Below are 17,079 nucleotides of genomic sequence, written 5' to 3' on the forward strand. Positions count from 1 at the left end.
TGGGAGGTGTGGGCGGGGCCATGCCTCCACGTGACTAGAACCGCCTATAGGAAAAGGCCCCGGAAGGAGTAGAGCTGTCATTTAGAGAGGTGTTCCCCGGTCTCTTCCCGGTGTTGCAACTTGGTAATTGCTCCCGGATGCGTTTGCGACGGGGCTTCTCTGAACTGCATTCCAGCCTGACCCCACAATTGTAAAAAAAAAAAAGTTTATGTCGCCCTTTGCTCAGTTTTCTCTAAGATGCTCCGTCCTTCCGACGAAGCCAGGCCATGTTGGGATGAGGCCTTCACTTAATCCGGCGACTAGTACAGGCCCCTGGCAGCTCCCACTGGACACTTGCCCGAAGCTTGGTCTCTGTCTCGGAACTCGCCTGCGTCTACTCAGCCCTCATCCTGCACGACGATGAGATGGCAGTCACGGAGGATAGGATCGATGCCCTCATGAAATGTTGAACCTTTCTGGCCAGTGTCACCATCAGGAACCTCATCTCAACGTAGGGGCTGGTGTACCTGCCCCAGCGGCTGGCGCTGCACCAGCAAAAGTGCTGCCCCGTCCACCACTCTACCCCTCTAAGAAGAAGAAAGTGGGAGCAAATAAAAGAATCAGAGGAGTCTGATGATGGCATGCATGAGCTTTGGGTCTTTTTGACTCAACCTCTTTCAACATGTTCAGTAAAAAACTGAACTTTTTTTTTGAATGGTTTATAACTACAGAAAGTTTAAAGAGTAGTACAAGGAGAATTTGCAAAGCCGTCCTCCAGCTGGTTAACATTTGCCCACGTTTGCTTTCTCTCGCTCTCTCCACACACACACAACCTCACATACTTATTTTGCAGAATTATTTAAGGGTCAGGTGCAGCTGTTTCAACCCCCAAATAGGTCTGTATGCATCTCCTAAGAATAAGGATATTGTCCTGCATAACCACCATACATGATTAAACCTCAGATAAATAATTTCGTAAAACCATCTAATGTTCAGTTTATATTCAAATTTCCCCAATTGTCTACAAAATTCCTTTCACAGCCATTTGATTAGTTTTTTCAACCCATGAACTGTAATCAGCTCTTGTCTCTTTTAACCTGGAATGTCTCCCCACCCTCCTTTTTAAAAATTTTTTAACATATATTCATTTTTGAGAGAGTGAGAGGAGGGGAGAGGGGGAGAATCCGAAGCAGGCTCCAGGCTCTAAGCTGTCAGCACAGAGCCTGAGGTGGGGCTTGAAATCACAAACCACGAGGTCGTGACCTGAGCCAAAGTCAGATGCTTAACTGACTGAGCCACACAGGCACACCCCACACCCTCCTTTTTAAATTAAGTCATTGAATTTTGTCAGGAGCCTCAGCCAGTTATCTCATAGAATGTTCCTCTTTCTGGATTTATCAGGTTTTTCCCCCTATGATTAGATTTTTTTAATAATTTTTGCAAGGAGATGTGTATGCCTCTTTATTACATCTCATAGAGGACACCCATCTTAAATTCTCCTTCTATTAGTAATGCTAAATTTGATCACTTGGTAAAGTGATCACTCCGCTGTATCACTCCGCTGTAGGACATTTTCCTCTGTGGGATGATACTTTGAAGCCTATGAGTCTTCTTCCCCAACAAACTGATACAATACTTCAGTGAATCTGTCATTATGTTAGGAGTTATAAATGATGATACTCTAGTATTGTCATGGCTTCTGTATTTGTTAGCCGGCATTCTTACCACACTTTCTTTTTGTTCACTATGAAATCAAGGGATTTTTAAATTTTTTTTTATTTTTGAGAGAGAGCACGAGCAAGGGAGGGATAGAGAGAGAAGGAGACACAGAATCCCAAGCAGACTCCAGGCTCTGAGCTGTCAGCATGGAAACCAATACAGGGCTCCAACCATGAGTTCATGACCTGAGCCCAACCAACTGAGCCACCCAGGCACCCTGAATCAAGGGAATTTTAAAATCATTATTGATTTGAGGTTTCTTAATTCATTATTACATACTCTGTTACCATCACAATTCTTAACTGATTCTCAAATTGTCCCAACCTTGACCAGTGGAAGGTTGGTTTGATTCCTTTTCCTTGCTTTGATTAACCCAAGCTTACTTTGTACATTTCCTATCCAAGACCTGGAATCAACCCTTTTAATTTCCCCAAATGGTTTTAACTCCCAGAACCTAATCCCTGTTATATTATTTTATACTATTTTCAAGCTTAATGTCAAATCTTTGCTTCCCTTTGCACTTACTTCTATCAGATGGAGAAACTGTGAACAGAATAGCTATTTCAGATAGTACAATTCTCTCACCAAAAAAAAAAAAAAAGTTTTGAGTATAAATAAGCAGTACCCAAAAATACGGAAATAGGCCAAGAGCTGCAAGCAGATATGAAGGGATGAATTCCAGTTTATTCATACTTTGTCCACAGCATACCTACCTTTATCAGCATTTATATGTTTAGCTCAACTAGCCTAGAAAACGTGAGACTATTTTTGAATGTGAAATGATGACTGTCATTGAAAAGTTGTATATATACTCCTTTTCTGTGGAGGCTCACTATAAATGAGCCAAATCAAAACTTATCCAAGGCCAAGCAAGTCCTGTCTCTAGGACACAGCCTATCTCGTCTCAGAGCTTAATAACAACTTTCACCAACAGCTTAGAGGTATACTCTTTCAACCCTAAGATCTGCTTTACATGGATACTTATTCATCTGTTTAATCACCATTTTTTCTAGAGAGATCTCCTGTCCCATTCTAGATTAGGCCTCTATGATAGGCTGAATTGTGTGTTGTCCTCACCACCACCATCACCCCCATTCATATCCTGGAGCCCTAACCTCCAATGTGACTTATTTGGAGTTATGGACTGTAAGAAGGTAATGAAGGTTAAATGAAGTCATAAAGAAGAGACTCTAATGTGATAAAACTCAAGTCCTTCTAAGACAAGCAAGACACAACAGGGCTTCCCCCGCCCCACTCCTTACTGCCTACCATTCAGAAAGAGAGCTCCCACCAGAAACCAATCTAAGGACACCTTGATCTTGGACTTCTAGCCTCTAGAACTGAGAAAATTAATTTAAGTCACATAGTCTATGGCATTTTGTTATGGCAGCCCAAGCTGACTGATACAGTCTCCTAGCTCTAGCATGAAGATCCTTCTTCATTTCACCCAACACAGCATTTACCACTTATTTTTCTCTTCCTTTTATATTACAATGTGTTAATACCAGGGGATCCATGGCTTTGGGTACAATGTGTAGCACACAGAAGTCAATTATTAGTGAATGAAATTAATTTCAGGGCGCCTGGGTGGCTCAGTCGGTTAAGCACCCAACTTCAGCTCAGGTCATGATCTTGTGGTTTGTGGGTTCAAGCCCCGCATCGGACTCTGTGCTGACAGCTCACAGCCTGGAGCCTGCTTTGGATTCTGTGTCTCCCCCTCTCTCTGCCCCTCCCCTATTCATGTTCTGTCTCTGTCTCTCAATAATAAATAAATATTTTTAAAAAATTAAAAAAAATTAATTTCAAGTCTTCCAGATTGGGAGGGGAGCAAGGAGAAGCAGGTGAGACAAGGAAGGAAGGAATGCTGTTTTCATCCGAAGTATCAAAAGCCCCAATAATTTAAGTATTATCTTAAATATGATCTTTTTTGCTTTTCACAATTAACATTTCATTTGTTTTCCTATTTTCTAGTCTGTACTGTACTTGATTATATTAATACATATTGCTGATATATGAAAGTTCTTCCACTGATTGCTTTATAGGTGTCTTCTGTCCCCATCCAGACTGCAAATGTCTTGAAGTCGTATGTACTGAATATCAATGTATTGAATCCTCATAGTATCTAACCTAATACTGGACATAATAGGTATTCAGTAAGGTCATATTGATTTAATAACAAGTGTTTGAATTTCAAAAGCTTCTTTTGATACAAAGAATAGGTTTTATCTCATTGTCCTTCAACAGAGAGCCAAAAACCCTTCAGGACTCATTTTTATAGATTCAAGGACAATTCATACGTTTGAGGGGACAAAATGAAACACCATATATTTTGAGAATACCCAAAATAGAATCTTAGGCACTTCATTTTTTTTCTAATGGTATTATGGTGACTTTTGCCCATGCTACTTAGAATTCACTGTCCAGGATAAACAAGAACTGGGTATTGACATGTGGCCTGGCCTCTTTACATGGGCTTCTTTCCAAGAGCTCTGCCTGGTACATAACAGGCACTTGAGAATGTTGAAAAAAACTACAAAAGACCAACTTCTAACAAGAATTCAGAACTAAGATAGTTTTTTTTTTTTAATGGTCATCCTTAATAGGCACTTAGTAAACAGAAGGTTTTAGACATATTAACAGAAAGATGCTGATAAATGCCTCGTATGTATAAACATATAAAATCAAAACACAGAAACTTCAAAAGTCTAAAAGTTTATTGCCAGAATCGCAAACTTCATAAAGACACCTTTTTAAAGTACATAGTAAATGACAAGCAAAATAAACAGAAAAGTTGACCAAAGAAAAGCAAAGATTGCTGCTATCACGCACATATAGTCAAATTAATGCCGAACCAAACAGGTGCATTGAAGAGTATATAGGTTACACAATCCACAATCTAAAACTAAAGGAGACTCATTCCAAAATGTTTGGGTTTGGGGTGGAGTATTCTGGGGAGAATGGGATGGGTAATTTTCTCCTAATACAGAAAATGGAAATATTTAGATGAGAAACAGAATGATGTCTAGAATATCAATGATCAACTCAATTTCATCTCCAAGAACAGAAATCTGTATTATAGGCCAAAAGAAGTACAAGAACCGATCAAAAAAACTAAACACAGAAGGAACGAACTCTAGATTCAATTTGTGCTATCCTTACAACTGATTACCATTTCAGACACACTACATCCAGTGTATTAGATATGTTAGATGAGCTGAGAAGATAAAAAGCCAGAACAGTCTTTGATTTCAACCAAGGTTATATCTTCTTAATCATTGAAACTCTATCACTATACTGCAAGCACTAGGTTTTCTTTTGTTAGTATTTAGTAAAGTGAAAATTCACATAAGTGAAGCCAAGGAAGTAGCAACTAACTGACTACTAGTGCCCAATAGAGCTACTGCTAAAGGAGTAGGAGTAAGAGTAGGAAGAATTGCCTGTTGCATCAAAGCTTCCTCTCCGGGATCCACTTCGGGAACCAGAGCGAGAGCCGGAGCGGGAGCCGGAGCGGGAGCCAGAGCGGGAGCCCGATCGGGAGCCTGGGGCAGAAGACATGTTGTAAGGGCTAGGCAAGCCCTTGGAAGAAACAGAGGCGGCCTCCAGAAGGCGTAGGCCAGTGATATCTTCCACCATGGAGCGATTCATGGCATCCTTATAGGATATTTTTAATTTGGTTTTGGGGCAGGTCAGGATTTTGGCATAGCTGCTGGTGTCTTGCAGCCTCTGAGCTGCTCGGCCGTCGATGAATCCTTTCCTGATGGCTTCTTCCGTGCTTATCCTCCCATGCACTTCTGGGTCAACAAGGCCTCCAGTGAGGTATTGGAACTCCAGAAAGCGCTGACCTGCCTCATAGGGGAGCCATTTTTCTTTTACCGCCTCTGCTGCTGACATCTTCTTCTTTCCCTTCACACCTTCAAAGCCAATGAAGGCTTTCTGAGCGGGCTTCAGCCTGGTGGCCATATCTTGGTCAATCAGGCCCTGGGAGACTGCATCCTGAAGTGAGAGCTTCTGACCACTGGTTGGGTGGATGATGCCACCTGTGCAAGCCTGAGCTTCCAGAAGCCTCTGACCAGTGATGCTATCGACAATGCCCCGCTCTATTCCCTCTGTAATGGAGATCTTCTCTAGGTTTTCTGTGTCAAAGATGGCTGCAATGGGGCTTGATTCTTCCAGGGGGTCAGACAGAGAGCTGCTCCTGATGGTTATGTTCCTGACACTGGATATGGTAGAAATCTTACTTACTGACTCATGTCGGCTGTTGCTGAAAACATCATCACTGATGCCACCACCTATGCCGCTGCTGTTGCCCACGCCATTTTTCAAGGAGATCATATCAGCAAACTGAGTGAGACTGAGGCTGCCAGATCGGTACTGATCAAAGAACTTCCTGTCAATGAGGCCCTTGTCAACAGCCTCTTGAATATCATACTGACTGCCTGTCTTCCTGTCTACCAGGACCACCCTGGTGGAGCCGTCAGATCCAGTGATGGTTATTTCTTCCCACTCGCACTCCTGCTCACACAGTTCTCTGAAGGTTTCATAATCTATAAGGCCCTTCTTGTAGGCCTCCTGAACAGACATCTCCTTGTTGGTCTCTGGGTCAACGATGACCACTCTGCGCTTCCTGAGGGTATTCTTTTGTGATGTCTGCACCTCTTTCTTCTTTTCTTTCAGGGGCAGAAGACAGAGCCCTGTTTCTTCATCCTTGATGCATCTTTCTTTTAGCTGAAGATAGGTAAGATTTTCTTCTGTGTTGGGGTCAAAGAATCCTTTTGTATCGTCACTTGGATCAGAGAGAATCTCACTGAGCTCCTCATTAAAGTAGCCCCTCTTGTACGCCATGTCAACTGGCAGGCGATGGCTCTCCTTCGGGTCGATGATCCCCCCGGTTGCAATCTGTGCTTCCAATAAACGAATGCCATGGCCCTTTTCAATGAGTTCCTTGTTCATGGCTTGGAACAAAGAGATGATGTTTCCTGTTTCAGGATCATTATATCCGGTGACAGCTCGTTCTGCAGACAGGAGCTTCTCTTTGAACTCAATACCCACCAGGCCTCTTTTGTAGGCTTCTTCCACTGGTAGCCTCAAGTTGCTAACAGGATCCACTATAAAGCCAGTAGCTGCTTGGGCTTCCAGCAACTCCAGGGCAGTACCAGGTCGGACCAAGCCAATTTTCATGGCCTCATAAATGCCAAGCTTCTGTTTCGTGGTCTCATTGTATATGCCCGCTATGCAACTTGAACCCTGAAGGAAGTCTTTAATTCTCTCGCCAACCTCATCATAAGAAATCTGACCTGATTCCAGTTCATTTACAGTGGATGGTCTCAATATACCGGAATCCACCAGCTCAGAGACGGTCACCTGTTGTCTGATTCCTTGGAAGGACATACTTCTCTTCTGCACTGACAACAGGAGCAGACCAGTGTGTGGTTCGATTCTGCACCGTTCTCTCAGCTGCATGTAACTGACCTTCTTTTTGGTGACTGGATCCACAAAGTTCTTCTGACTATCTCGGGGATCATTCAAGGACCGATACAAATCCCTGTCAATCAGCCCACGGGCCAAGGCTACGTCCTTTGGCAAAAAGACGCTATTCACGGGGTCCACCACACCCCCTGAAGCAATCTGGGCTTCCAGCAGGCGCATTCCGGTTTCTCTATCAATCAGATTTTTCTTGATGGCTTCTGAAACAGATACGGTCTTGCCTGAAAATGGATCGTCGAAACCAGTGATAGCTTTCTCTGCTGTGTATATCTGTTGACGGTCATCGAAGTCGATGAGGTCCCGAGCGATCGCATTGTCAACAGTCAGCTTCTCATTCCTATGGGGATCAATTATACCGCCTGTAGCTGCCTGGGCTTCCAGGAGCATGACTGTGGATTCCGGGGTGATTAATTTCTTTCTTTTGGCCTCTACCAGAGAGTACTTTTCCTTAGGGGAAGCAGATGCTCCAGCGATAGCCCCTGCACCCCGAAGGAAAGGCTGGATTTCAGAAGCAACTTCTTCCACGGACTTTTTCCCCTTCAGCAGTTTGTCCAAGGTTGTTTTGTCAATTAGCTGGCACTCATAGAGCTGCATGGCCGTTACCTTCTTCCTCAGTCCATCGAACACCAGCTTTGAGGAGTCAACCGTCCACTCATATTCTGTCTGGGTCTCCCGATGGGACCCATAGGGGCGCTGCTTGAGTTTGTCGATTTCCCTCTGAAGTCGGGAGCGCTCTGTTTCCAGCTGTGACTGCGTCTCCCTGGTGGAGTCCTCCAACTTGCGCCTGTACCGCTCCTCAATCCTCTTGATCTCTGCCTGGAGTCTTTCGATCTCACTCCTAAGGCTGTTCTTCTCTCTCTCACTCTTTTCTCTTTCCGACTCGATCTTCCTAATCGTCTCTTCCTTGCGGGAGTACTGGGTTTTCCACTGATTGAGGTCATTCTGGATTTGCTGTTTCTCACACTCGAGGCGTTGTTTCACCCTGCTTTCCGCATCCAGCGTTGCTTTTGCGCGAGTGAGCTCATCCTCCAGCCTCTGCAGCCTGCTCTTGTCTTGCTCCAGAACTTTGATTTTCACTAGAAGGCTCTCTCTTTCCTGCACCACCTGAGTGCACTGGTTCTTTGATTCCTGAATCCGATTAGATGCCTAGAATTTAAAAAGAAAGAAATGGGAAGAAATAACGTTTTGATCGTATCATAGGGTTATAATTCCTCTTTTCCTACACTTAAAAAATAAAACTTAGTTTGAACTTCCTCTATTTTCCCTGGATATACTGCTATTTTGTTATCTTATAAATTATGAAAAAAAAATTCTGTAGAGGTATGTTGCCACTTTGATAAATGGCATCATACTTACTTTTTTTTTTAGAAGGAACTAGGAGAAGTTATAGACCTGTCTTACTCTTAACAGAAATAATGGTTTGAAAAAATATGGGGAATTTTGTCCCAGGTTATCACACCTGCTATACCCACATCTCCCCTCTTACAGCTATACTAACATGTTTAATAAAACAAAATAAATCTATGGGCATATACACACCCTACACCCAGCCCCACACAAATATTGTCTATAGAAGTCAAACATATTAGAACTTAAAGAAGGTATTTTTAAACTAGGGGTTAAAAGAAAAGCCTAGCAAAAACAAACACATCAGGGTCGTGATCAAAAGAGAACATGTCATGCATGCAGAAAAGCCGTGTAAGCAAGCAAGAAAAAGTGATTTCAAAATTGCATAGACAATACCTTTACCATGGCTTTTATTTAGGAAAATTTTAATGAAAAAAATGCAGGTCATAGCTCGCTAAGTAAGAGCTATCTTCTAGAAAACAGACTGGAATAGTCAGAGGACAAGCTCTCAGGTGTTAAACCTGATGGTGTGCTAAAGTTTGAAAAGCACGGCCAAACAGAGGTGACACACAGATTGGTATTGATGCGGGAACAGGACAGAAGGGCAAAGAGGGCAGTGGCCTGGGTTATAACAGCTAGTAGTACAGCAATAAGGAGAAAAATTAGACTTTCTGTAAGCAGCCATCCCAGTTAGCAGGAGCACAGCTGAGATGAGATGAAAATGGAGGGAATTATTTGAAGGACAGGGAAGCTGTGATCAAATATTTGTGAATACCTCTAAAGCCTGCTTTTGGAATTTGTCAATTTCCTGTCTCAAATTTTCCCTCTCTCTCTGTAAATCATTAATCAGCCCCTGCAGTTCCAGGGTCCGGTTGTTGCTGATCTGCAGCTGGCTCCTGAGTTCAGAGATGGTTGCATTTCTATCGCTATCCGCCTCGCTCCGGCTCCTCCTGAGGTCGTCGTATTCCAGCCTCAGGTTCCGAAGCTCCTCCTCCAACATCAAGTGCTCCTTGGTCAGGTTCTCCGTGAGAGACTGCAGCCTCTCGATTTCTATCTTGCTTTCATTTAAGCTCCTGCTTTTATCCTCTATCGCCTTCTGGAAATGCTCGTTCCTCAGGTGAGCCTGTTTGACATTCTCTTGTTCCTGCAGCAACTGGCGTCTCAGGGCCTCGACCTCCGCGGAGAGCCTTCTCAGCTCTTCCTGGGTCCTCTGCTTGTCCCTCAGGTGGCCGTCCAACACGTCCCTCTGCTGCCGGAGGTCGTCCTCGCTCCGTTTCTTAACGATGGATGCTTGCTCCAGCTGCTGGGTCAGGCTGGTGATTTTTATCGCCTGCTCCTTCAGAGACCTCCTCATGCCTTCCAGCTCCTCCTCCAGCTTCTTCCTCTTCAAGGAGTCTTCCGAGGCGGTCCTCCTCAGCCGATTCAGCTCCTCCTCCACCTTCTGCTTCTGCAGCTGCAGGTCCTTCAGAGAACTCTGGAATCTCGTGATGTCCTGGTCCTTCACAGCCCTCTCCTGGGACACCCGCTCGTAGTCGATCCTCAGGCGCGTGAGCTCTTGCTCCTGAACCTTCAGCTTGCTTATCGTCTCTGTCGCGCTATTATTTGCTTTCTGCAGATCATACTGGGCCCTCTGTAATTTAGCGTTCTCCTCTTCCAGGCGTTTCCGTTCACTGGTTTCCGTTTCTATCAGTTGTTTTAACCTCTCTATCTCCTTGTTTTTATCCTGGATGGTCTTGGCGGCATCATCGAGCGACTGCTTGTATCTCAGGCTCTCTTCCGTCCGCATCTGAGTGACCTGCCTCAGCTCAATCTCCAGCTGCTGTTTCCTCTGCGACACCTCCGAGCCCGTGGCCTTTTGCTGTTGGACGTCTTCTTCGACCCTCCTGAGGTTCTCGGTGGTCTGGGCTAACGTGTTCTTCAGTCGCTTTACTTCCTCGGATAGGCTGCGGTTTTCTCTGGTGAGGCTGTCGATCTGGGCTCGGTAGCCACTGGTGTCCTCTTCCTTCTGCATGGTGAGCTGGTGGATGGTGGTCTTGGTGATGTTGATCTCAGTCTCGAACTGGTTTTTTAAGCTGATGATTTCCTCGTCGTAATTGTTCCTTACCTTAGCCAGTTCATTTTCATATTCCCAGCGGCGCTTGGCCTCCTCCTGAAACTCAACTTTGAGTCTCTCAATCTCCTTGTTTTTGTCCTGAATGGTCTTTGCAGCCTCTTCCAGGGACTGTTTGTGCCGAGCATTGTCCTCGGAGCGCTGCTGGATGACCTGCTTAAGCTCCATCTCCAGATGCTGCTTCTTCTGCATCATCTCGGAGCCACAGGCTTTTTGCTGCAGGGCATCTTCTTCGGCCCGCCTTCGCTGCTCGGTGGTCTGCAGAATGCTGTCATTGAGCCTGACGATCTCGTCCTTCAGATCTCGATTTTCCCTCGAGAGCCTATCAAGCTGGTTTCGGAGATTTTTGGAATCGTCCTCTTTTTGCATGGATATCTCCTTGATGGTGGTCTTCGTGATGTTAATCTCTGTTTCATACTTGTTCCTTAAATTACTCATCTCCTCATTATAGTGGTTTCTTACCTTTGCCAGCTCACTTTCATATTCTCTCTTCCGGGCGCCCTCCTCCTGCAGCAGAACCCTCAACCTTTCTATCTCGTACTCCTTCTCTTTGATGGCTTTCTCAGACTCCATTTTCTGCCAGCCAAGGCTCTCCTTTTCACACTGCCTTGCCTTCTGCAGCTGGTCATAGTCATTCTTCTGTTGGTCAAACCTGTCTTCCACGGCCTTCCGTCTTCGCTTCTCGTCCTCGATCTCGTAAGTCAGCCTGGTGATCTTCTCGTTGAGTTCTTTTATTTGGCCGTAGCACTTGTCCAGGTTTTGCTTGGCCGACTTGCCGTCCAGCTCTGCCTGCCTCTTCAGCTCCTCCAGGCTCACAAGCTTGGCTTTGAACTGGGAACATTCCGCCTGGTACTTCTGCAGGTTCTGGTCCAGGAATTTGTTCTTATTGCAGTTTTCAGAGTTGGCATCTCGGGCCAGTCTGAGCTCCTCTTCCAAAACTTCAATCTTGGTGTTTTTCAGCTGCGGAAGTGAAATCAGAAATTAGGATGAAAGGAAAACCTCTCACGTCCTAAAAAAAGAAACAGTCTTTTCCCCCCTCCCAGACCATTGTGTGTTCTCATGTCTCTTCCCACACCTGCACATGTGCACACGCACACCACACACATAAGCACACATAGAAAGAGTGACACAAAGCAAAAGCTACTGGACAAAACCCCACGAAATCTGTATTCTCGTCGTAATTCTTCCATCAACTGCCTGTATGATCTTAGCAAATAATACAGCGTCTTTGAGGTTCCCCTGCCTCATGTGTAAATGAGGTGATTTCTTCCAAGATCAAAAGCTTAAGATTTCATAAGTTACGTTTCCTTTATTTCAAGGTATTAAATTTCCATACAAACTCAATGCATGTATTGGAAATGAAGAATAATTAAACAATCAGATGTTTTCAATGTTGATAAAAACATAAAAATTTGATAAAGCAAATCTGTATGTTGATAAAAAATCCAAATCCAGCCAGTCCAGAATGTTCTCTTCCTTAATTTAAAAAACACACAGGGCACCTGGGTGGCCCAGTTGGTTAAGCATCTGACTTCGGCTCAGGTCATGATCTCATAGTTTGCACTGGGCTCTGTGCTGACAGCTGGGAGCCTGAAGCCTGTTTCAGATTCTATCTGTCTGTCTGTCTGTCTCTCTCTCTGCCCCTCCCCCACTTATGCTCTGTGTCTCTCTCCCAAATATAAATAAACATAAAAAGAGAGAGAGAGAGAGAGAGAGAGAGAAAACACACACAAACAAAAAAAGCAAAATCCTTGACCAAACAGTAAATGAAATTAGTGGGTTTTTTTTCATAAGGTAAAGCAGCTAGAATTTTGTAAATATCACCTAACTCCATTCAGAGCAGTGTCCTGAAGCACAGAACTAACCCCTGACTTTTGAACAAATTCTACAACAGTGAGTATATACCAGGGAGTATGTCCAGATCCATGTTCTAATAAGGCAGTAATAATAAGGTTCTATTCCATTTTCTTTTCCAATGCTCCAAGGAAATAAATTAAGTAAATTACCTTCAGATCTTCCAAACTCTTCAGCATCTCACTTAAGAACCTATAATAGTCTCCAGACCTTGTAAGTAGTTCTATGTATCGAGCATGCATATCTGCGGCCTTGCAAAAAAGGGGTGAAAGAAAAAAAGAAAAAACAATTATTGCATTAAAAAAATGTCCCATGCAAGCTGACCAATTTTGTTTCCTAAATCAATGAAATAGTGAAATTATAATTTAAGAGTGAATTCCTGGGGTGCCTGGGTGGCTCAGTTGGTTAAGTGTCTGATTCTTGATTTCAGCTCAGGTCACGATCTCATGGTTTGGGAGTTTGAGCCCTGCATCGGGCTCTGCATTGACAGTGTGGAACCTGCTTAGGATTCTCCCTCCCTCTCCCTCTCTGCCCCTCCCCTGCTCACATACTCTCTCTCAAAAACAAATAAACACTTAAAAATTAACACAAATAAAGAGTGAACTCCCTTCCTTCATGTGTGCTAATTCCAAAATCTGGAAGCACCACAAAAGGCTAACAACATTGTATCCTATCCTTATCCCTCTAGAGTGTTTCCCCTAAACCATCTGATGGGTGATGTTCTCTGTCATCTTTGGGAAGAAGTTGTCTTTTAAAAATCGACTAGACATCTTCTACTTGTTAAAAGCTTCCCTCACTAAACCCAGAATTTAAGCCCAGTTTCTACCAAGATCCTACTATATAAACAACAGATCCAGACTTCCACTAACCGCCTCCTAAAATCACTCCAGTATTGATGACTCCTACTAAAGGAGCATAACCTGCTATTAAACCCTTTGGGAGTGGAGACCCTATAACTAGGGGTGAATTCAGGGTCTGCAGGGAAGACAGGAAGAAGGCAGGGACAATGAAGGTGCAGGAAGGGCTGGCTCTAAGAAATACGTAACGATGTACATACCTCTTGCAGAATCACCCCAGAGGGAGACTGAACCATGGTTCTCTTGATAGGTATGTTCAGTAAGGTTTCCAATCCTGAGGTGTATGATGCCAGCTGGAGTTCATAATCCTACAGAATAAAAGGTTTAAGACAAATATACTCAATGAATTTCACAGAGTCACTGACAGCTACAATTTCATGGTTCTAAATCATCAAGCTGTGTTTCTCATGACCAACCTCAAAGGCTACCATGCATTGATAGTGTCCAAGTCACTAACATTACATTATTAAACCAAGGAGTACATCTTTATATGCTACAGGAAGATTTTTACCCATATTACCAGTCTAAAGAATGAAGACCAGGCACTTCACCGATATTGCCAATGTGAAATGAATTCAAGTAAATGGATAACAAACTTTTCACGGTATGTTCAGGAGAGAACACATAAAAGCCACAACTGCTATCCTCAAGCAGTTTTTACTCTTTCGAGTAAATCAGAAAATAATGCAGTTAATAATATATACTTTTAAAATATGGAACACTTCACAAATTTGCAAGTCATTTTTACACAAGAGCCATGCTAATATTCTCTGTATCCTTCCAGTTTTAGTAGGTGTGCTGCCAAAGCAAGCACTTTCCATTATTCTTGATGAGATGCCAACATTCTTTGTGAAACGAACATACCTTAATCGAATTTGCACAAAGTTCGGCGATTTTCTGTACTTCATCTGATTTGTCTCGCTTGCCACAGATTTCATTGTGTAAGTTCTAGACAAAAAGTAAAATATTTATAAGCGTTGAAGTATATACATGTTTTTAAATAAATGCTATTTCACTGCTGAACAACTGGTTTTCCACAGTTTATGACTACGTGCAGTGAACTAGTATTCTCACAGGTCAGCCTTAGAAGATGAGCATGTTTTTCCTTCAGAAGAGTAAGCAAGATCTTCGACTTCTTACTCTCTAAGAGGAATCTTTCAAATCTGTACACTTTTCTGATCCTATCACCTCAATTTATAAAGATACTTTACTACAATGTTACATTATTTCTTTTACAATTGATTTCCACGATGATTTCCTTTCAATATCTCAACTGTTTTTCCACTGGGCCTTATGCAAGCATTCATCAAATGGACTAGTAATATCAAACACCACTTCAGGGTATTGGGTGACTCAGTCAGATAAACATCCGATTGTTGATTTCAGCTCAGGTCATGATCTCATGGTTCATGTCAGTCTCTGCACTGACAGCATGAAGCCTGCTTGGGATTCTCTCTCCCTCTCTGTCTCTGCCTCTTCCCTGCTCACGTTCTCACTCTCTCTCAGTAAATAAACATTTAAAAAAGTCTTTAAAAAATATATCATTTCAAACCTAGACACTGCTATGAAAACTAGAGGAAAATACAGTGCACCCTCAATATTATCTAAGGAAGCGACAAACTGGCTTGTACCTTCTGCTCATTCAAAAATCGCAGGACTGTGTTGGAATCACCAAACTTCATGGATTCTAAGGAATCCTGACGGCGTTTGGCATCATAGAGCCACTTGCAGAAGGCCTGATAGTTATCACGGTAATTCCTCAGTTGCTTGATTTGTTTCTCCAGGTCCCATAATCTGCAGAAGATAGATATGATAAAATCAGAAAAGCAGTGCTACTGGTCCTGAGAGTATTTAACAGAGTTATCATATGACCCAGTCATTCCACCTGCTGTATGCTCAAGAGAATTGAAAACATGCCTCCCTACAAAAAGTTATACATGAATTTTCATGGTGACATTTTTCATGATAGCCAAAAATCATGAATGAATGAAAGTAAAAAAATAAAATAAAATAAAATAAAATAAAATAAAATAAAATAAAATAAAATGTGGTAAGTATAGCTATACGATAGAATATTATTGTCATAAAAAGGAATGAAGTACTAAAACATGCTACACCAAGGATGAACCCTGAAAACATTATGCTGAGTGGAAAAAACAGTCACAAAGGAGCACATGAGATATGATCCCTTCATGTGAAATGTCTGGAATAGACAAATCTACAGAAACAGAGGAAAGACTGGTGGTTGTTTAGGGCTGGAGGATTGGGAGGTAATGGGAAATTAGTGATAATGGGTACGGGGCTCTTTTTTTAGCACAAAGAAAATGTTCTAGACATAGATTGCGGTGATGGTTACATAATCTTAAATATAATAAAATCCATTGGATTATACACTTTCAATGGGCAAATTATATGAGATAGGAATTAGTTATCAATAAAGGTAAAAGCACTGTTAGTAAAATGAACTACTTGCAAAAGTGAAGAGACTTTTTAAACCCTCATTTGGAAGAAGGCATTTCTTTTGTAGAAGATTTAATTTTCTTAAATTTCAGAAGAACACTCACTCAAAACATCTACTCCTTCCAACAATCCTAGCAAGAGTTTATAGGGCCCTAAAGGGCCTGATGGATGGCTTCCACTATTTCCCTAAGAGCCTGGAGAGTACCTGGTATGGGTTGGTTCAAGCTTGGGTACCTGCTTCCCTCATTTGCAACAAAGCTGACTCCAGACAGTCCATGAACAGAGCGCCTCTTACGCCTAACTTACACAGCAAATCAAACCACTGCTTTTAGAGTGACAAATTCAAGTGACGCTATCGTGGAACAACCAAATGGGAAGAAAGTAGGGAAGGAAGTTGGCACACCTGTAGTCTATCTGTTTGTCTATTTTTTGCCAGCGGTCTGTCAGCTGTGTGACTTTGTCACTGAACTTGCCCAGATCCAGGTCATAAAGTGGATATTGTTGTGAGGTTTGGGAGTGGATCTGCTGGGCTTTCTGCAGCTCTGTCTTCATGGTGGCCAACAATGACTTCTTCAAGTTCAAGTCATTTTTGATTTTCTGTCATGAGAGAAAGAAAGAGTACAAATTAATCTCTTGGAATATTTGTATCTTTAAGTGATAATCAAGCCAGAAAAATATATTCGCTGATTGCATTTCCCATTATTTATGTCAATAAATATCTCCTTACTTATTAAGCTACCCCCTTAAAAAAGGATTCAGTGTGTATATTTGTTTGAGAAATGCTAAATACCATACTCTATTCCATTCCTGAATAATTATAATACATATGAATATATTAAAGAAGAAGAAAAGTCCTATAGTGAAGAAACCAGTTCAATTATGTTTAACTCTGCATTCCCCAAACAAATCTCACCACAAATTACATCCGAACATAGCTAATAGTACACTCTAGAAAGCAGTGTGCTAGAGATAATGACAGATATCAACCATGTGTGGCTGATGAAATCCAGTAATCCTCAAACTCATGAAAACTTAGTGAAGCCTTGGATTTGGGTACTGAGTAGTCCTGCATGATTTCCCATAATACTGTTTATAACAGCGGTTATAAACTGAATAGAACTTTCAGTTACCTTCAGTCCGCAGCGGTAAGCTTCCACTTTATCCAGATCCAGGCACACGGTTTCCTCTTCAGTGAGTCTGGCTTCGTAAACCTTTAACATGTCTTCTGTCTGCAGGATAGCTTGGAGTAGAGCTCTTACTGTGCATAAG

The 17,079-nt window shown here is 42.6% G+C and overlaps 1 protein-coding gene and 1 non-coding gene across 3 annotated transcripts in view; both read right to left on the minus strand.

Annotated features, from left to right (window-relative positions):
* Window positions 1-4,394: 4,394 nt before the first annotated feature.
* The window catches only part of DSP (desmoplakin), a 49,006-nt gene continuing 36,321 nt past the window's right edge, over window positions 4,395-17,079 (minus strand). The window contains exons 17-24 of one of the 2 annotated variants that reach the window (XM_006931468.5): window positions 16,941-17,079; window positions 16,214-16,407; window positions 14,982-15,144; window positions 14,215-14,298; window positions 13,551-13,658; window positions 12,646-12,744; window positions 11,102-11,599; window positions 4,395-8,328 (exon numbers count right to left, since the gene is read on the minus strand). In XM_006931468.5, the coding sequence (XP_006931530.1) occupies window positions 5,080-8,328; window positions 11,102-11,599; window positions 12,646-12,744; window positions 13,551-13,658; window positions 14,215-14,298; window positions 14,982-15,144; window positions 16,214-16,407; window positions 16,941-17,079 (4,534 nt within the window). In that variant the 3' untranslated portion in view covers window positions 4,395-5,079. Of the gene's footprint in view, window positions 8,329-9,304; window positions 11,600-12,645; window positions 12,745-13,550; window positions 13,659-14,214; window positions 14,299-14,981; window positions 15,145-16,213; window positions 16,408-16,940 lie in introns of both variants that reach the window. The other variant, XM_003985824.6, reaches the window with a different exon arrangement.
* Window positions 14,058-14,164, minus strand: LOC111560645. Its single transcript, XR_002742648.1, has one exon. It is a non-coding gene; the product is annotated as a U6 spliceosomal RNA (small nuclear RNA).

This window comes from Felis catus, chromosome B2 (genome assembly GCF_018350175.1).
Source record: "Felis catus isolate Fca126 chromosome B2, F.catus_Fca126_mat1.0, whole genome shotgun sequence".
NCBI lineage: Eukaryota > Metazoa > Chordata > Mammalia > Carnivora > Felidae > Felis > Felis catus.